This window comes from Lissotriton helveticus, chromosome 10 (assembly GCF_964261635.1).
Source record: "Lissotriton helveticus chromosome 10, aLisHel1.1, whole genome shotgun sequence".
NCBI lineage: Eukaryota > Metazoa > Chordata > Amphibia > Caudata > Salamandridae > Lissotriton > Lissotriton helveticus.
Window position 1 is genome coordinate 256,244,463 of NC_136071.1, and position 21,488 is coordinate 256,265,950.

The 21,488-nt window shown below is 43.4% G+C and overlaps 1 protein-coding gene across 7 annotated transcripts in view; it reads left to right on the forward strand.

The window, feature by feature from the left end:
- Window positions 1-21,488, forward strand: part of LOC144786230 (mitogen-activated protein kinase kinase kinase 3-like) — a 512,077-nt gene that overhangs the window by 145,515 nt on the left and 345,074 nt on the right. For all 7 annotated transcript variants that reach the window (XM_078665268.1, XM_078665266.1, XM_078665265.1 and 4 more), the window contains exon 2: window positions 14,737-14,816. In XM_078665268.1, the coding sequence (XP_078521394.1) occupies window positions 14,789-14,816 (28 nt within the window). In that variant the 5' untranslated portion in view covers window positions 14,737-14,788. The remainder of the gene's footprint in view (window positions 1-14,736; window positions 14,817-21,488) is intronic.

A 21,488-nucleotide genomic window follows, 5' to 3' on the forward strand; every position in this document is an offset into this window, starting at 1 on the left:
TACCTAGGCCTTCCTTAATTTTTGATCAAGAGGCTCCAAAGGGTACAGAACATAGCTGCCAGGCTAATTTGCAATGTCCCTCTGAGCCAGCATACTTCCCCGCACCTCAAACAACTCCACTGGCTTCCGGTTGCCAAGAAGATTGAATATAAGGCCCTACAAATGCTTTTCGGGCCTACCAAGGCATGGGCCCCGGCTACTTGAGGAAAAGACTCTTGCCGTACCGCCAAGAGCGCACCTTAAGATCCAACCTCTGCCGTTATCTAACTGTCCCCAGATTCTCCAAAGTCAGGCAGGGGGGCAGGTCCTTCTCGGTGGGGTCTGCCAAGGTTTGGAACCACTTGCCTCCCCACTTACGCATGCTGAACTCAGAGTTGGAGTTCAGAAAAGCGCTGAAAACCTGGCTTTTTAAGCAACAGGATTAATTGTGTTGGTCCCTCTGTTCTGGTGTCGGCTACATTAGTGCCGGGACACCTCGTTTGAGGCAGCTGTGTGCTTTACAAATATCCATTATTATTATTTCGTTCCTTCCCACAGAGCAGGGACTAACTTCAGTATCACTTTGTTGTGCTTATTTGATCTTGGGGGACTTTTCTCTCTTGGTTTCCTGCTCCTGTGTGGCAAAGATTCTCTTTTCCTTTGCAGAGCATTCTTGCTCTGAGCTTAGCTTTGCTCCAATGGTGTTTCTGTAAGCAGGGCTGTAAATCATGTTGTTATCTCGGTCACATTTGCTAAGCATTGTGAGATGTGTGGCCATAATAACTCTAGTGCTTGTTGCTACTGTCTTTTAAAGCACATGTAGTATATGGAACTTTGTCCTTCAGGATTTGTCTGTCAAGTGCACTCAGGGTCAGTTCCAGTGGCCTAATGCTAAATAATGGCCGCCCCCCCTGCAGAATGTGAAGAGGGGCCCCTTAGTCTCCTGTATCTCACTGATACTACTTGGCCTTGAGCTGTATTAGGCCCACTAAAGGGCCGAGGTGGCTCCTGAAAGTTTGTCCCACCACCCCTCTGCACCGCAAGGGCTGCAGGGATGTGTTTTACAGCTCATCTTTCCAGTCTTGAGACATCATGGAGATCTGACTGCACACAGCAGCATTTTTTGATTCGTAACTAGGCCTGATCTAGAGATTCCTCTGCCCTTCAGCGGAGGGGCACTGTTAATAAAATGAAACTTCTAATTTGTGAATTATACCATTAAAGATAATGGAGGGGCTCGGGGTCAACAATAGCTAGTAAAAGGCATTCTGCTCCAACACTGACGCATTTGCCTTTCTGATTCTCCGCCTTTAATTTAGTCTACTCTCAGTGGGTTGGATGCAGGGCCGGACTGGGAACCACAACCGGCCCTTGCAAAGTGCTCGGCCAGCACCCGACCCCGCCACTCGGGGGGGTTGGAGGTGCCGCCGAGCTCTTTGCCGGGGCCGGTTTTCGGCCGTTTTTGGTACAGGGACAATTTTGCAGCTATACTGCAAAAACGGCCCTGTAACAAAAACGGCACCCAGGGGCCCAAAACCGTCCCCCACCCGTGTGGCGCACCGGGGGATAGCCCGGTGCCCGCTATGGCCAGTCCGGCCCTGGTTGGATGTTATAATAGCATTATAGACTTTCTGCCTTGGGCTATACAAGTTGAAAAAGTCCCTCTCCCTCGTTGTATGCCCTCGTCTGCAGTTTGGGACCATAACTAGGGTTCATGTCCACTAACAAACAGCGTAGCCCCTGGCAGTCGACGATAATGCTACAGCAAGACATTGAAATCCTACTCTTTGCCACAAAAGCAGCAGCAGATCTTGCATTCTTCTGAAGTAGAGCAAAAGCAGATCTTGCATTCTTCTGAAGTAGAGCAACAGCAGATCTTGCATTCTTCTGAAGTAGCATATACTTACTGCACAACACTTGGCTTGAAAGTCAGTGCTTGGTAAGTACCAGATTGCCAACACTGTCGAATCAAGTTCTCGCCATCAAAGCGTTATTCCTTAGACTGCCAACCATTGTACATCCTTCCCTAGAGTTGTGAGCCATCAGTTAGTGCCATTTCATCAGCCATTTAGAGAAGTTCGAAAAAAAGGGGAAATTCATTCCATTTGCATCAGGTTGTAGTCTATTAGGATCTGAATGTGAGCTTTAGTGCCAAGGAGGTTTAGCCTGTCACATCACAGCTAAAGCTTCTCTAAAACGCTTATTCTTTAGGTCAAAATAGGAAGTCACTTGGTGTGTCTTGTTAATTCGCACTTACAGACGTTTCGTCAACTTCCCCATATTTTTTGTTGTTGAAGGGACACAGTTGGCCTGGCCAGACCATAGAAATAATTGCATACAAGTTTGTGTGAGTATATACTATGCGTTGCATTGTGCATTTTGGAATTGTAAAAGTATGCAAAACACTCAAGTTTATAATAGGTCTGGGCGAAATTTGCATTGCGCTGCAGAACCTCACACAATTTCGGAAATGTCGTATTTCGCTTGTGTTGTAGTGTTAACATGTTGGGCCTTTTTCTAATTTCTAACTATCATTGGTCTAATTTTTTCCTATTCCAAATTAACCTTAACTACCATACCAGATCACTCAGTACTCCGATGGATCTTGTTCCTTGCTGAAAGGGACTGGAATACTTAAAGGATTGAGAAATTATCAAATGAGTACTGGGAATGAGATAATTGCTAATTTACAATATTATGCATATCACTCAAGGTCCCACATTTTGTTTCCTGATGTAACCACTGAATCAAAATGTGTTTCCCCACAAACAAATAATGAGTCAGAATCAGCAGATTAATTCATCTTAGTGTTTTTTATTTCTATTTAAGTTCAAATGAATAGCATACAACCCTAAATTCAAATTAGATCAGGTTTAATAAAGCATTAACTAACTCTGCGAAATCCAAATATAAAGAGATTTGATCTTCCTCAGCCGAGGGAGATTATTATTTTAGGAAAGGTTAATGAACAGGGAAATGAGTTGTGTCTCATCCCAACCCTTTAGGCGTGTTCAGTAAGTACCAAATGACGAGATCTAGTGAATTCAAGACATAATATCTGCCTCCTTCCAATACTGCAGCATCAATGCAACAGCTGTTCTGACGTAACCCTTTCCGCTGAAAATATTCCACTACACTAGCATACCTGTCGGCAGCAGATCGCAGTATTTCGTCACAGTTTGCGTTGTTTCTGGAAGTCCAAATTGTTAGTCTCTAAGGTCTCTTAGGTGTAAAAGGTGCCACCCCATCAGTTCCAAAATCTGAGCAATTATACTCCATTGATTCCAGGTTTACACCCCTTGACATCACCAAATTTGTCAGACCACTCTGTCCCATTGGTCACCCTCGATAGGATAAGATGATGCACTAAGTAAAAAATATACAGATCCGGAAGAATTAAGTAATCCATTATTCGTGACTTTCTAAGAGCCATTGTAGTTTAGTCATACAATCATTGTAACCTTCAGAAAGTAGATAACTTTATGGTTTCATCCTTTATCAGTTAGTTCACAAGCATTTGCTCTAGGATGTAGCACTGTTGTGGCAAGTTTAATCGAGTGTGCTACAAATGTCAAGGAAGGCAATTGGAAGTTACAACACAGGTGGTAACTTTATGAAAAGTTCCCATAGGCTTCACCCTATTCAGTTCATAAGTTCATATTAGGAAAGGAAGCTAAGTTGAGGCCTTCATAAAATACAGCTCATACACGCTGGAATTGTGCTAAAATATGAATCTCGAGTTACATAAAATAATGTATTAATCTTTCAGTTAAAAGTATTAACCACTTGGATGCTAATGACAAGGGTAACTCGTCATGGACTTCCCATTCATTTCAATGGAATTTACATGCCATCGTTGGACATGGCTTAGCATCCTATCATTTCAGTAAGATTGCAATTAATTCATGTAAGTATAGGGTACTCATAACATTTTTAATATATCAGTATCACTCACATATAATTTTGTACGTTTCCTTTGCACATTATATGTTAATAAAGCATTCATGTTTAAAAGCACATCAAAATGAGATTTAGAAATGCAATTTTAACATAACCTTGTGTAGCACTTACTTTTCTTTTGCCATTTTCAGTGTCCACGTTACACATTCTAACCCTGGGCGAAGTACTACGGTACGCTCACATAGTTTGCAATGTTTGCGCTACTTCGCACTACACGAATTGCAAGTAGCACAGTGCAAACACGCCTAGCGTAGCGTAGCGGTCATTTTTTGCTTGCTCGCAGCCCTCAACGTCAAGTTGGCGACCACAAGCAAGCAAAATGACATCCCGATGAGACTTTTCCCTCTTTCGCGATCAGCAACATCAAGTTGCCGATCGCGAGAGTGGAAAATAAACCTCCCGGCGAGATTCTAAACGCGGGGAGGTCAGGATTCTCATTGCGAGTGGTCGCGTATGCTCACGACCGCTCGTGATGAGAAACTACCAGTCCGCGTTGAGAAAGCTGTTGCTCGAGTAGAAATCTACTCGAGCGCCAGAAAACGACCGCTTGCACTGTGCAAGATGCAGTTTGCACTGATTGCACAGTGCGGACAAGCCTCCGGCACTGTGCAATCAGGGCGAACAGCATTTTGCACAGTGTACTATGCAGTTCGCGTAGCTACGCGTAGCTCGCTTAGTGCAAAGTGCACTTCGCGTAGCTACGCGTAGCTCTACTACACGGACTATGCTATTCATCTTTAACACATGAAGCATTTAATTCTAATATAGGACATTTCTGTGTTATCCTTATTATGTATTCATACGATCACATGTCATTTACTTTGCTTAATTTTCATTTCTCCTTATTGAATGTTAATTGTAACACAAAACTACTTCTAACATTCTGCATGCTTTTATGACGCAGTATCTAAATCAGAACCACCATTTGTAGTTTTTTTAAACATGGAGCCTAGTACACGTTTTGTCATTTTCATGTAAAGTGGGCCACAAATCATTTCTGTGAAAATTGTCTTAAATTAGTGAGAGGTAATCCCTCTGCTCTATCACTTGTTAGGCAAAATCCTGGAAGTTACACATAACGCCACATGATGAAATTACAGCAAAACATTATCGCTGGAGTATAGGAACAACACAAAGAACCAGAACATGTTTTTTGTTCATTGCGCTATTTTGTTGTTGTTGTTGCACAAACTGAATCCTGATTTAAGTACACAATTCACTCTAAAATATAGCCCTAAATGCCAGCTTTGCCTTTGGTGTGATTTTATGTAATTACGCAAAATCATATTATGCAAATTCTGTACTACCACAGTTTATCATCTGTGCTTACCTAGAGATGCAACAATCCCATGATCGGCTATCAAAGGGCAGAATCCCAGCATGAGTCCCGCATCGCTCATTCATTCGTGGACATGGTGCAATTGCTTACACACACATTCTGCATACATTTACAATTCCTCAAGACTGCCCGTACTACCATAGGGATACTGATTACCCCACTATTTTGACATGTATCATTGTGTACCTATGTTCCTAGCCAACTTTAGCACAACCATGTATTTTTACAGCTTCAAAACGCATTTAAATAATTATCCACACTGGTGGTGTAATTGACTCAATGGTTCTTAACATCCCGCCCTGCTGGTTCTAGCCTTCCCTGGCGAGAAACAGTGCAAGGACTGAATCCTCTTGAACCATTCGGCCACATGGAAGGGAAATTCAACTGTAGGCAGTAGATGGATGTGTTCCCTAATCGTGCCTATTAATGAGACAATTGTAAATACAAAAATCAGCGTTGTGAATGAGCAGATTTCGGCTGTAAGGTACGGTGGCCCAGGAAGCTCAAGAATTTCAAGATTACCTTAGGACTTGTGCGTTCCTCTCGACACTTTAGTTAATGTAGGTGATATAGATGAGCCTAAAGAAAACTAGGCATCCAGATGTAGATGATACAGAGGAACCCAAAGAAAACTAGGCACCCAGATGTAGATGATACAGAGGAACCCAATGAAAACTAGGCACCCAGTAAGCCAAGCATGTTGGAATGCCTTTCCTCACAGTCGCTCAGGAGTTATAGCTGGTGGAGGAAGTCTCCTTGGATTTTCACAAATGTGTGCAGAGGGTATGAACCATAAACCTTTCCTTCATGTAAATTTAATAATGTGATAATCTTGGACTTATCTCTTTTATCATATGAAAGATGATGTATTCAAGATTTGGACAAAATGGAACTGGAAGACATATGGATAATTTAGACCATTATACAGATTTCTAGGTGGAGTATAAAATGTTGCAAGTGGATGTATAGACTAACTGGATGGGTTACACATGTGTACCAGGTCTACACACAGGGTTTACAGGAATAATGGTAGTCATCAGAAAAAATAACATGGTTGAGAGAGAATAGAGCAGTGCATGAGTGGAAAGTAGCAATTGTGGCATAGCACGAGAATGTGTGGAAGTTTTCATTGTGAGTGGAAATTTCAGAAAATAATGTTTCTTTCTCAGATAGTGTCTTGTTAAGTCGAGCCTAGAAGGCAGTGCATGTGCTATCTGATGCAAGACATATTGTGGCTTACCAAGAACATAGAGGGACTTGAAGTCCAACCATTGCTTACCATTGGTTGACTCTCCTTGTCAATCTCATTTGCCTGCTGATTAGTGTCCCAGCTTGTCAATCTTGTGTTTTTCCCTCCGATGTCGCATTGCCTCTTTCAATTCTCTTCGATTATTGGCTTTCTCTGCTTCCACTGCCTGTTTTTCATGCAATACCTTTTCCTTTTGGGTTAAACACTCCATGAGAGTGCATATTTTTTTGAGCCATCTCCCTCGTTTACGCCTCTCCCCTGCACTCCATGTTGCTCTGTTACTGCTTCAAACCATCCTTGCACTCGCCTGTGTGCTTCTTTTCTTTGTTTCCCATACTGCACCCTTCATGTCGCTTTCCCCAACCACGATGTTGCTTCTGTCCTCCCCACATTTTCATGGGTCTCCCCAACCCTTGATGCGTTACTTCCATGTTTCCTCCCAAACTCCCCAGTGTTGTTACCATGATCTCCCCAACCTCTGCTTTGTTGGCTCTGCTCCCCCTCCTTTCCTCCTTTAGATAAAAAATGCTTTTGTGCACGTTTTATTCTCTTTTAAGTTACTCATCCAACTCGGATTGATAACTTAAATGAAACAAAAAAGTGCCTATGCCATTTTATAGGCATGTGCATGCGTGGTGCGCGTGCTTGCAAAATAATGCAGGCTTTTACATTAATGGCTTTAATATTTTTTTTTTAACTTTAGCCACACTGCATAAGCATCCTGAAAGCTGTGAAGTGTGGCTAAAATCCGGTGGGAAGAACTATTGGCTTTTCCAATGCTTGTTTTTAAAAAAAAAGAGTTTAACTCTGTTTTAAGGTTTGGCCTCTGGACAGTTTATGCTGTTTCACTAGCCTCATGTAATCAAATAAATTCATCAATTAAAAATGCATAGCTATAAACATAAATGGGGGGGGGGCTTTGGGTTAACCTTGGTCTGTTCAACTGTAATTCTTCTTCTGCCCATCAAAGCATACAGTATGGGGCAATAGTGCTGCCTATATCAGCCATTGACCAAACTCTACTGTGAGTAAAGAATTTATCCTGATCTCTGGTCACATGTGTAGATCTAAAACTAAAAGTGCACGTCAGTGGCAGGATGTGAGTTCCAATGCTTTACTTTAGCAATGTTTTTTTCTTTCCATTCTTTATCTCTTTTTTTATATTTCCTAGTCCGCTTAGAATATTTAGATTATATCTTCGGGTCACAGAAATTCAAAGACAAAAGCAGCTTTTTTTGTGTCGATAAGAATCATATTTTACTGTGATGAGCATTAAAAATGGTTTCTATACCCTTTCTAAGTGCGCCTGCGGGCTAGAAAGCACAAATACTATGCTATTTAAATTATAGGCAATGGTTATATATATTTTTTTCATTACAATTTTTATTGCAAGCGCGTTGGTGCCATGCTATGAGTGATGTTTTATTTATTTATTTTTCATATTTTTTATTTTTGTGGCATATTCTTACAACACAAAAATGAAATATCACACCAGCTTGTTAAGGACTGACTATTGTCCAGGAAAATGCTTGTTGGGTCAAGTGTTGAATTATTAAAATTACATAGTATTTCTTGCAACCATTTCTACCCAATTTTTCATACACTGAAGTTATAAAGGAGGTGGGTTTGCGACGGGTTCAGCCAATATTATTGGAGACGCCAGAGAGGTTCGGTAATTTTGGCGCCCTAAGGGGCTTTAAAACGGTCTAACTCAGAAGCCTCTCCACATCACAGTGGCAAATAAATGCCTGCTTTTGCATTCACCTAAAAAAAGGGCATTGGTAGCACAGTGGTAAATAAATGCCTGATTTTGCATTCACCTACAAAAAGGCATTGATAGCACAGTCATATCAAAAACGTTGCAAGTGTAGGCATCCAGCATTTAGTATACATGTAGGTACACGAGTTAGGGTTCTGGCTGAATGAGGTTAGCAGCCGCCTTGCTTCTTTTTCGCCATTGAAAATGGTCTCTTTTTCGTCAAACTGAAAGTAAACAAAGAGGGGGCCAGTTCACAATGTTAGTCTGCGAAATAACAAAAATCTACAGTCCAAGCAGGTTTCTTGGGATCAGAGAATTCTGGTGGAAGTAAATGACAGCCAGAGATTACCAGTAATGCTCTGACCTAATGTATGTACTCGTGTGTAAAGGATTCGGATTGACATGTTTTTTATCTATGAGTAGTTTGACTTTTTTTTACACAGGTCAAATATTTTTTTATTCATCTACACCCTTATTAAATGTGAAATATGATTTTTTCCTAATCTCTCAAGCTGGAAAAGCACTTACTTTTCCTTGTCATTTGAGAAGTATATTTCCCAGGATAAGCAGCTGCCTCCAAGAAGTTTAGCAAGACCCATAACCTCACGGGGTTTTGGCTAGGCACTGCATTTCGCATCATTCGTTCCCCAAAACCTAGTTCCCTAAATTTTATGATTTTACCATTGAAACTTTGTAACTGCAATTTCGAATCATTAAATCTCACAATTCTTGCTTTTCTGAATCAGGATGTGAAATGTATTATCTTTAATTGTATTTCTTTTTACACACGCACACACGTTCCACCTACATGCAGAAAAGAAAGCATTAAATGGGCCCCTAATTCTTAAAACGTGTAAGCATTCAAGGTTCTGATTGCCCACATCCATTAACCTTCCCCTGCCCCATTCTAAGTTTGGCACTTGTTACACCACTTCCTTCTCCTCATTCACTGAACTTTTCTGTCATTCACCGTACATCAGGCCTCCTCGTCCTTATGTGACCGATCTAAGCTGTAGCATTTGTAGGTCTGGTGTCAGACATCGCCTTTTGATTTTACTAAAATTATATGAATAATGTACTTTCAAAAGGGGCTTTCAGTCAGCCCCAGTTCATCCATTCGTCTGTTGTCATTCACATTTTTGTCACCACTGTAGAGCACACAGTATGGTCAGCCCACTTCAGCCATTGGCTAACTTCTCTGTCAATGACTGAGGTTTGCTCTATCACAAGGAGTATATCCACATAAAAGAGTCCCTTCAGGGCCAGGGACTACTATGCCAATGTGTGCTTTTTACTCTAAAACTGTGTTTGCTTTTATTCCATTTTTGTCTCCGGATTGACGAGGGCCCTGCAGCTTCACCAATAAGGAAGTTTTACAAAAAGCATGCCAAAACAAAACAATCATTGACAAAGCCAACATTAGACCTATTGTCTTTATCAATACTTCTTTATTGAGTAGTGGCCCACTGGAAGACATCTGTGATTGTCTGGACCCATTTTTTATTTAACCCTGTCCATGTTGCAGCCGTAACCAACTTTTTGCTCCTTTGATGCTACAATATTTAGGTCAGAGCAAGATGCACTTTCAGTGGTGATGCAAGCATGAGTATGCACAATGTACAGGCACGTAGAAGACACACACATGACATCCATCCTCTCCCTCACTGTTGGCTGTGCTTTCTACCACGACTGCAGTGTTTGAGGAAAACAAGGCGGCTGCCTTTGTGAAATGAACCCAAACATCTTAAATGGGAAGAAAACAGGAATATTCAGAGAATATACATATACAATTAGTACAAATAGAAAGAACTATCCGCCTGATTCATCAAGCTAAATTGCACTCGCAAAGGGCAAGATTCTCAGAATCTTGCCTCTTGCGAGTGCAATTTTTGCATTTGGGATTCATCATCCCAAATGCAAAATTCGCTATTTAAGAATTCGCACATTTGCGAAGAATTGAATTTAAGGAATCTCTATTTGAGATTCCTTAAATTCAATTCATGAAGCATTTTAAAATTGCGAAATTGCAATTTTGGGCTGCTATTTACCGAGAGGTCAGACCTCTCGGTAAATAGCAAAAACTTAGAAAAATGCATTTAAATGCATTTTTCTAAGTTGCATGTTACACACACACACATGTCCTTTGGACATGTGTGTGCGCAACACCAATATAGATTACATTTCAGGGGTGCTACAGGGTGTCCTCTGGACACCCCTGCACCCTTGAAATCGCATCCTTATTTGCGATTAGCTAATTGCTAATCGCAAATAAGGAATAACTCCCCATTCATTCCTATGGGCCTGTAGGCCCATAGGAATGCATGGGGAGTTATTCCTCATTAGCGATTAGCAATTAGCTAATCGCAAATAAGGAACATGTAGGAATCGCAATATTTATTGCAATTCCTACATGAATCCCGTTTTGCAAGTCCTTAATAGCGATTCGTTATGAATCGCTATTAGGGGCTCGCAAAACTGGAGAATGATGAATCAGGCTGATAGTCTTCTTTGCACTTTTACTGACAGGGAGTTGGATGTTTCGTGCTGATTCACAAAGTCATGTAAGAGTGCGTAAAAGAGTATTCCTGTAGTAACTACGCCCAGTACTCAAAAATTCTTTTGTGAGTCAGTCCCAAAGAGCGTCAACCTCCTGTGATGCCTGTGCACTGTTTTACATGCACCCCAAGTATTCTGTGGACATGTCAAACCTACTTGGCAAAAAACAGCGCTACGAGTGGAGTAAAACATCTGTAGTTCATGCCATACGCGGCCTAAGGCCTGAACAAATTTTTTACTCAATCACCACTGCAAACTGACGTCATGACCTTCACACCTCCCTTCACTGTCTGAGGAATCCTCCTGCAGGGTGTTGATGTGCCTCCAAGCAATGGTTTGTCTGCAGCATGTAATTAGGACTCAATTCACTTAAGGACTTTGGTGTGGCAGTGAGATCACAGGACCTGCAACTTCTGTGAGATTAAAAAAAAGGGGTGTAGGTTGTCTTTGGCGGACTGACGAGTAGGTAAACTCGCTTATGCTGGATCAGCAGGTTGCAGGAACCGCTTTCAGGCCGGTCTATGCTAGTTGAGGGCCACTTCTCTGCAAGTTTTCAGATTCCTCCTTATTAACATCTCTACAGGTAAACTTGTGTCTAAAGCTGTGATGTGCAGAACACTTGGGCTGCGGCTCCTTCCTCAGTTACCATGTAAACAGATGCAGGTTCCTCAGAGTCACATGTGCAGTAGGGCTGTATGAGGGACATCCCTTCTGTCTTCTTGAAGCATCGTGCTTTGCCACTCGAGGAACATCAGCTCCCACCTAGGATGGTCTGTTGGTTTTAGATGAAAATAGGCCCTTTGCAGTGCACAAGGAGACATGCGATATATCATTCATTGGATGTGCAATTGTACTCTATGCTTAATAGGTCCATTGAGTTTCATTCAGACTCAAATGTGAACCATGATTTCCGTCTTGAAGCATCACTCTTCAAACAAAACGCAAGGTTTGAGAGATAAGGGTTGTGGGAATAATAAGTGTGCATGTGTGTATTTGCAATGGCTTAGTGAAACTTGAGGGGCCCCCTGCAAAGTGCATGCAGGGGGCCCACCACACTCCGGACCCAGTCCGGAGCTCTCAGGCCATGGACCTGCCATTGCCAGAGGGGGCCCAAGAGCTTGGGGGCCCCAGCACCACGGTGGGCCCCGGGGGCTATTGTTATGCCACTGTGTATTTGTATTTTCTTGTATAAAAATATTAAAATATGCATTACAATCAAAACTTAACATATATTACATACGTTATAAAAACCCCACTGTGTATCAATCCATAAACGTTTTCACTAAATTACATTTCCTTAAGGCAGCGGTATGAAAGATCAAAAAATTTGGTCGATTTCCCAATGAATTGAGAGACTTTAGCAGACAAGCATTGCCATAGCCAATAGGTCTCGCCTTTGGGACCTTATAAGTGTTTTGCCAGACCTATTGGCAAACAGCTGAAGCTTACTCTAGCCACACCTAAAAACTGGGACTCGCAATGACTATTAAGATGTTTTGAGAGGGAGTGGGGAGTTTAAGCGTGACTTAATACGTCAAAAAGAAATATCCAAAAGCAGCCATAGTCTGACACACAAAAGGAAAAGCCCTGTCTAAAACTTCTTCAACTGAGCAATATAAACTACTGCCCCAACCTTCACAGTTCCCATCTACCAAACCAGCAGTGCTGGGGAAGAACAATTATTGTTTTTTGGGGAAGTGACGTAAAGAGTAGTGGTCAAAGCCATGTAGTTTCTTGGCGCTAATAAGAAGGAATCTGCATACTAAAGTGCTGTGATGTGGAGATGCAGAGGTACACATTTTAGTACTGCCTTTGAAATGGTCGGCTGCCCACATTATTGTAAACTACCATGCTGCGACGCCCCCCCTCCTTCTTTTCCCTTTCAGAGAGAAGAGTTCACAGAAGTTAGCTGCTGCACACCGCTGCTTAATGAAATGATAATGTATCAAAGCAGCCATCGACTCATACCCGCCCCTTCATCCAGCTATTGTTCAAAAGGTCACATAATCTCTTAAACTCGTACCTTCGTGGTACAGCATTCTGCCATTTGCTAGAGCCGAGGTACTGTGGGCTATAAGTGGGATGAAAAAACTAGTGGTGTTTAAAAGGGGCATGGCCGGTGTAATTAAGGGTGTGACTTAAAACACATAAGCTAAAAATCTGTGTTTACCATAGTGTGCTGCCCGACTGGTATTTTGCTGTTTCTGTCATTGCATCCAGATATATGATAACACGTGTAACATTATACCTACAACAAGCGGGGACTATAAGCTTTGTCAATGGTTGTTAGTTGCATAAAATAAATAAGCAACAATTATTGCGGCCTCCACGCGTTACTTTTAATGTTAAAAGTAAAGCTTGGGTGCCGTAATTATAGCAAAAGTAAAGAAAAATTGAAAAAAACATCTATTTCTTTACTTTTGCTATAATCACGGCACCAGCGCTTTACTTTTAACGTTAAAAGTGAAGCACGGGTGCCGCAATTATTGCAATATAAAAGAAATAGATGTTTTTTCTATTTCTTTACTTTTGCTATAATCGCGGTACCCGCGATTTACTTTTAACGTTAAAAGTAAAGCGCGGGTGCCGCAATTATAGCAAAAGTAAAGAAATAGAAAAAAAATCTATTTCTTTACTTTTGCTATAATCGCGGCACCCGCGCTTTACTTTTAATGTTAAAAGTAAAGCGCGGGTGTCACGCTTATAGCAAAAGTAAAGGAACAGAAAAAAACATCTATTTCTTTACTTTTGCTACAATCGCGGCACCTGCGCTTTACTTAAAGGTAAAGCGCCGGTGCCGCGATTGTAGCAAAAGTAAAGAACAAGCAAATGGTGCGCGCGAAAGTGACCACGAGCAAGGCGGCCAGGAGGAAAGAGATGGCGGCTGCGCGGTTGCACGCAAGCTTGAGGCCACCAAAAGCCTGTGGTAGCACTGTGAAAACACTCTTACAAAATGTCTCTCCGAGCTGCGCATGCGCTGGCTCAGGTGAGACCTAAAAAACAGTAAACAATAGCGTCGCCGATAGTTCTACAGTAAGAGGTGATAAGAGCAGCCTTCAAAAATGTTCTCCTTAGATTAGGTAAAGCAAGACACAAACAAATAACATGTTTGATAGATTCTTCTTTATACCGACAAAGAAGGCAGGACTTTGATGGCAAACTATTTTGATTCCAAGAGCCTTCAAACTGGCAAGGGTGAATAAGCATGAAACAAAATCTTAAATACTTTAATTTACAACCGGGCTCAAGATTATAAGTATTCTTGTTTTTTGCTGAAGTACGAGTCGGTTGTATAATGTGCATGTCTATATCTCCCTGAAGTAGACAGGTCATCAGCTCTTGCATTCTTCGTCATGATGAGCTTTATGATTATTTTTTTTCATCATAACTTTATTTCGATCACAAAGATCTTAAAAAAGCTTTATTAGTCTCTTCCGCTTGATACGAGACAGATTTAAAAGGTCTGTTAATGGTGGCAACTAGTTTTCTGTATTTATCCTGTTAATCTCAACTAGATTCAGACAGAAGTGTTATCGCCCATGGTTGCCAGTACTTGCATATCAAAAACCTCAGGGAATCTTCATTTGCCCCATACATTCACAGATGTAATTTTATCATGACAGCAAAGTGTTTAAAAGTTAGCCATGTCAAGGTTAATGCCAATCTTATTTTGCTCTATGTGATGGAAGAACGTACATTTAACACAAATTGGATTCCTTTTATGTAAATTTTATTTAAGTTGTTAATTGTTTCCATATAATAGGTGTGGGTAGCCCATTGCAGGAATTGGGAATAAGAACAATTATTGGTTTTTAAACATATATATCAATTTGTCTTTGTGTGTTGTCTCTTCAGAGAACTTATCTGAAATTGTTGTGTTTTGCCTTGATACAGACTGGTCCTGTGAAATTGTTAAAAGATCCTCGTTTGGAGCCCAGTAGACTGCATGCTGCCTGATCTGAATGCAAACATGGGTATGTAGCACATATATTACTGTATATAATTTCTTTAAAAAGATGGTTACTAATATACATTTTTTGCACCTGACCAAAGATGATTTTGCACTGAGCTTGTTGAATATGAAATTGGCACCAGTCAAATGGTTTTGCCTATTTACTTGACGCCTTATTGTATAAGTTTCTCTAGTTTTCTCCAGTAGTCCAAAAGTAAGCGTGAAGCTGTGCTGATGAGCCATGGTATTTTTTCAAATTTTTGAGGCGGGGGGATATTTGATATAACACAGACTTTGCATACCCAAATATGCTGTCTGTAAGGTTTGGCTGAGAAGAAACCAGAAAGCCAGGAAGTAATGTAAAAGGTGGGCGGGGCATATAACTCAGAAAATATTGGCATAGCAGCCGGGGAAGAAGTTGTGGTAGTGATTCAACGTTTGGGAAATCTTAATTACTATTACTCCCATGCCTAAAACCTTTGGAGTAAATGAATCACATGGCTACCAGGACAACAAGCATTGGCATTGCCAATAGGTCTCGCTTGTGGGACCTTATAAGTATTTAGTTTTGCAGCACAATATCCTTGGTGCAACAAGGATATTGTGCTGCAAAACTAAATACTTATAAGGTCCCACAAGCAAGACCTATTGGCAATGCCAATGCTTGTTCCTCCTGTTTTGCACTGTTTGCTCCTCTTGTATTTTGTTTGCTCACAATTGTCACTTTTGATTCATGCGACTTAACGTTTGCTTTTGTAATTTGTTCACTTGTAATTTTCTCCTCATGTATCATTACTGTTCCTATTGTGAAGCGCTCTGAAGCCTTCGGGTAAAGTCCGCGCTATAAAAAAACGCATAAATAAATAAAATAAACAGTGCACAGAATGTATCCCGCAGGCAGCAGCAGAGTATAATGTGTGCACGGCGCTAGAGCGGACTCGAGTGTGCTCTGAGGCAGGACAGACTGTACCTCGCAGGCAGCAGCAGAGTACAGGATGTGCACGGCGCTAGCGCGGACTCGAGTGTGCTCTGAGGCAGGACAGACAGACTGTACCTCGCAGGCAGCAGCAGAGTACAGCGTGTGCACGGCGCTAGCGCGGACTGGAAATCTCCAGTGCTGGAAGGATCAGATGTAATCCCTATGAAGAGGGGGGGGGGCTACTGGGTACGGTAATAATGGGGCGGTGGGGGAAGCGTTTATACAGAAGGCACATGACAAAGGCGTTTGGGCGCAAACAAAGAAAAGTTAGAGAGAAAGGAAAATGATGAACGAACACGACAATACAGAGTGAAAGGGAAAGAGAACAAATGGAAGCAAATGGTGGGAGCCTGAAGGAGGAGGGGGTGCGAGGGATGAGGGAACACGGCCTGGGGGAAGCTGGCTGGGGAGGGGGAGGAGAAATGCAAGGAAGGCTGTGTGCCGGCCGGCCGGCCATCCAAGAATAATTAGGGGAGGAGAAGCCGAGAAGCCGCAGAGCGCACGCTGGGCGAAGCCCTTTGATGTGCTGTGCGGCAAATGCAATTACGAGGGAGGGAGGCTGATGCGCGTTCGTGTTTGATCACGTGGTTCACGTGAACTTCATGAAAACGCCAGCAAAAAGCTGGTGGTTTCATGAGGATTTTGGCTACTTGAATTCTCGCTCCGCTCGATGCGACCTAAAAAGGCAAAAAGTCAAAGGTTGAGTGAGGTACCAGATGAATTTCTCGTTAAGGTTTTCGAATCTGAGAACAATTGGATGGAAGAAAGAGCAGCAAGTGATATTAGCAAGTTTAGCAACAAGTAATCTTAGGACCATTGAAGGAAAAGCTGACAGGACTTATCCCTCATTGAGAATAGTTCTGAGCCTCCAAATCTGGAAATAATAGTTTTGCCAGAATAAGAAGTTTCTGACATACTGAATCATACCTTTTGAATTTTTTGGAGGTTTATCTTGACTTAAAAAGATTTAGATAAAGACGCTCCAAGACAGCAAACTATATTTTTTTTACAGAATTATATTATACAATTAAACATATCTTATTATGTTACACACATTGGCAGTTTTAGGTCCCAAGAGATAAAGTAGTTTGCCCATAATAACAGTTACTTATTGAAACCCAGGTCTTTATGTCTAGACCACATCTCCCAGTAACATTTAATCATTTTTAATCAAGTAGACAGAAAATAGTTCAATATATATTTGCTTAAGATTTTATCCAGATCAGATCCTCTTCATTTTTTTATATGCAAAAAAAGGAAATGGTGCAAATTCGATCTGTGTTTCGGTAGCATATCCTTGGACTGTTTCCAGGCAGTCTACCCTTGTGGTGATGGCCAGAAATGAATATATTATCGACTAAGATGGAACTGGAATCACAGTCTTCTCTGTACCTCTCTCTATGTCTTTCCAATGCAGATAATTGCCTTGCTCCTTCCGCCTTTGGGCTTGTCACTTTGTTTAACCACTTTAAGGTTGAGCATATTGCAAAGAACAGCTTCCACATCACAGACAATAAAAAACTAGAGCGCCAACCTATCTAAGAGAGAATGTCAGCACATGGCACCATGCTGCATGGCAAAATAGCTTCAGAAATACTTATCTTCCTGTGCAGCAACTTCAATATGTAGATGAAAACAGTTTTTCCTCTTTGCTGCTACCAATAGTAGACATAAGGGAGCAAACAAAAATATTCTTTACCAATGCATACCTTAGCCAAAGCCAATAATTGTGTTTTTCAGTCTGTTAAATTTTTAAACCGTGGTGTCCCTTAATGTTGTATATAGTGGCGATTTGCACTGATATAGGGGTGCTACAGTAAGCACATAAAGAGGTTCTGGATGCAATAAAATGCTTATTTATCGTCGGTTTCATTAAACAATATTTTCGTTGTAAGTTTGGACATTTTAGTAATTATAAAAGTGATAGTGATGGAATACAGTGCAACAAGTGGATGGCAACGAAACACAGAAATGTCAACCAAACTTGATTAGTGATTGCGTATATGTATACTGCAGAGCATGTACTAAACGTATATTTTCTGTCTGCGCGGAACTTCGAAATTACACCAGTTGATGCCACGCTACCTCTCTGTCCCAAATGCAACTCATATCCATATTCATTACTCCTAGAAAAAATTAATTTACAGCTATACATTACATTTACATTTAAATGATTGAAAAGCGATCAGAGACCTGGTGGTCTGGTGACCCTACCAGGCCACACTTTCTGTGATGGCTATCAATCTGAGAAAATTGCATTTTGTGACTTATCTCCTTAATGTTCCTGAGGTAGGTCGAATTACGACCCACTGTAATTAACAATTTTACGAACCAACCTGTTAGTACATAGGTCGGTTTGCGAAACTGTTTACTGACCGCAAAAATACTGATTGCAAATTGTGACCAGTAAATGTTACAACCGCCCCTTAGAACCTGATGCATCAAAGTGATTTTCCTTTTCTTTGTCTATAGACAAAGGCGTCCGTTCACATGGGCCTTATTGACTTGAACGAAAGAATCCTTAGTGCCAATATCGGCCCGTACCCGCTTACACACAACCCCCCCCATCCCACAATAACGGACACCACACAAGTTGATGGAGAAAGTTGTTGCAGTTTTATTAGCATATACATTATGCCAACATGTTGGGTTAACTTACGGGCGATCCAGAACAGGCCGCCCCTCGCGACCCGCCCACCTGACCGAGCTATAACCCCCCCGCGGTGTTAAACCTTAGGGGCGTTATCCGTTTGGGGGGGGAGGTCTAACCCTTACCCCCGGCGAACCTCTCGTTCGCCCATTTACTCAAACCCCCCCCCTCGGGGGGCAGAGCGTTGGCAACCCCCGGTTGCTCAGGTACACAACCGCCCGAAGGACTAACGGGGCGCCGTCAGTCCCCCAGGATCCTTTTACTGTGGATCTCCCTGGGGGATATATCGCTCACGCACCCTTCCGGTGCTCCTGTAGAGGGTACCCTTCTGTACCTTCCTGTATTGGATCGCCCTGTAACTCCGCCTGCAACACAAAAACAATTAATTAGAAGTAGCCCCCCAACCCCGATCTGCCCAAGAGCAGGGTAAGCGGATGGGAGGGAAAAGAACGCCGGGCAGTCCGGGTCCGCGCTGCGGGATTCTCCAGGTGGGGGGCGAGGGTCTACACGCCGCTGCACAGGAACAAAAGAGGACGCCAGACCCTCGCCCCAGGGCTATATAGCCCTCCCCCCCTCTCCCCCAGGACAGGAAATTACCTCACGCGTGGGGGGAATCCTAGATTAACCACTGGCTGACCACCTAGTCAGCCAACAACTAGACCGCTTAGGGTCCGTGCCATCCTATGGCACTAAGGATGGCCGCCCTCGCAGGTAGCCACCTTTGGTGTCCCGGGGCAGCCTGTCATAGTGCCAATATCGGCCCGTACCCGCTTACACACAACCCCCCCCATCCCACAATAACGGACACCACACAAGTTGATGGAGAAAGTTGTTGCAGTTTTATTAGCATATACATTATGCCAACATGTTGGGTTAACTTACGGGCGGTCCAGAACAGGCCGCCCCTCGCGACCCGCCCACCTGACCGAGCTATAACCCCCCCGCGGTGTTAAACCTTAGGGGCGTTATCCGTTTGGGGGGGGAGGTCTAACCCTTACCCCCGGCGAACCTCTCGTTCGCCCATTTACTCAAACCCCCCCCTCGGGGGGCAGAGCGTTGGCAACCCCCGGTTGCTCAGGTACACAACCGCCCGAAGGACTAACGGGGCGCCGTCAGTCCCCCAGGATCCTTTTACTGTGGATCTCCCTGGGGGATATATTGCTCACGCACCCTTCCGGTGCTCCTGTAGAGGGTACCCTTCTGTACCTTCCTGTATTGGATCGCCCTGTAACTCCGCCAAGGCTCCCGGTGCGGCAGCCGCCGTCCGAGAGTCCCCCCATCCCTTATCTGTCCTCTATTTACAACCCGCTGCTCCCATCGCTTCGGATAGGTCCAGCAGGAAAATGGCTATCCCTACTTCTGATAGATGGACGCCATCCTCATCAAAACAACCCGTACATTTAGTGTGCAACAAACTGTGTCTTATGAAGCCGAATCCCCTCTGCTCTGTGAATTTGCGCATGGCACTGTTCACTCGTCTGCGGGAATTTTCGATGGCCACCCCTGATCTGGCGCCCTTCCAATGCAGTCTTGGAGTGATCTCGGACCACCATACTTCGCACCGCCCCAACAGATTGCTCAAATTGCTCAGCGTGCCCCTCATTAACTGCAGCAGGGCCCTGCGCTCCAAGGAGACCAATTCCTCGCCTCCCAAATGCACAATTAGTAAGTCTGGTGGAGATTCGCCCCCGTCCAATAGTTGCTGAAATACGCGCTGCACGCTACTCCAATGCAAATCATGCGACACTAACCACCTTATTTTTGTTGTTGCAAAACCATGCTTCCATTTTCCGCTATCGGCCCACCGGGCTGCCCCTTGGATTCTCACATTTCCTGCCACCCAGACCGATTTACCTAACAAATAAAAGATGCAGATGTGTAAAACACGTTTATTACATATTGATTATACACTGCAAGCATACATTGAATCAATTTCACAAACCTATTACCCAAAAATGCCGCCAACCAGTCCTGCTTCAACCCTCTCATGAGCGTATGTACCGTTTGTAACAGCTGGATTCCCAGCGCCCCACCTGTTTTATATTTGCCACTGGCAGCCCTGCCTGAAAAGCTGTGGTCGCAGCACCTATCCTAAATGAATGAGTACAAAACCTTTTCCCCTGTCTGTTGCAGCCCGCTAATTCTAAGCAAGTGTCCATGACGCGCCGCAGTTGGTACTTGGTCAGGGGGGTTTCATCTGCATGAATCAGAAGGTAACCTTCCCCCGGCGGGCGCCGCGCCAGATAAGTTTCCACCAGTCGTACGGGGCAATACCTGGCGATTCCCAATTTGTTCAGCACTATTACCTTGCCTGCACCTCCTTGGTCTGTTTTAGATTGCCTCAACCTTATCGACAAGCAGTCCCCAACCAACGTGGCGTCCTGCCTACCCAAAGCGATACCAGATTTGTCATTCTTTGATGCAGCCACAATCTCCCCTATTCTGAAGGCCCCAAAGAATGCCAGTGCAAAGGTAGCGGAAAAAAGTGCTGCCTCAAACGCGGAGCTGGTGGCCCTCCCTGTGTTGTCCAGCATCCCTTTCAAAGTTGCAAAGTTAATCGCAGCCCTGTTATCAGGAGCTCGGGGCTCACTTCTCGACCAACCTTTCAGCGCTGACCGTATTAAAAAGGAGTTGGTTGGGTCAGGCTGTCCCCTCAGCCTAGCGCGGTGACTAATGGCCGACAAATGGCCCACTACCCAAGATTGTGACTTGCCCTCATCCTTCGCCCACATGATAAAGTCCTGAGTCCTGGACTCCAAAGTTGGCAGCACCTGCTCCCAATCCCCGGTGACTGCACAGAACTTCTCCACGCCTGCCCGGTAACGCTTGACTGTTCGCGGTGCCAAAGCCAGCTCGCCTAGACGTCTCAATCGCCTCTCAGATTCAGAATGAACCACAGGTGCTCCGGGAATCTTGTCATCTCTTCCTTTGCCCTCGGCCACTCCTCCCGAAACCTGTGCCACTGAAAGCGAGAAAGAGCGTCAGCAGCTGTGTTCTGGACCCCTTGGATGTGCCGCGCTCTAAATTCTACATTCCCGACCAGACAAACCCTCATCAACTCCCTG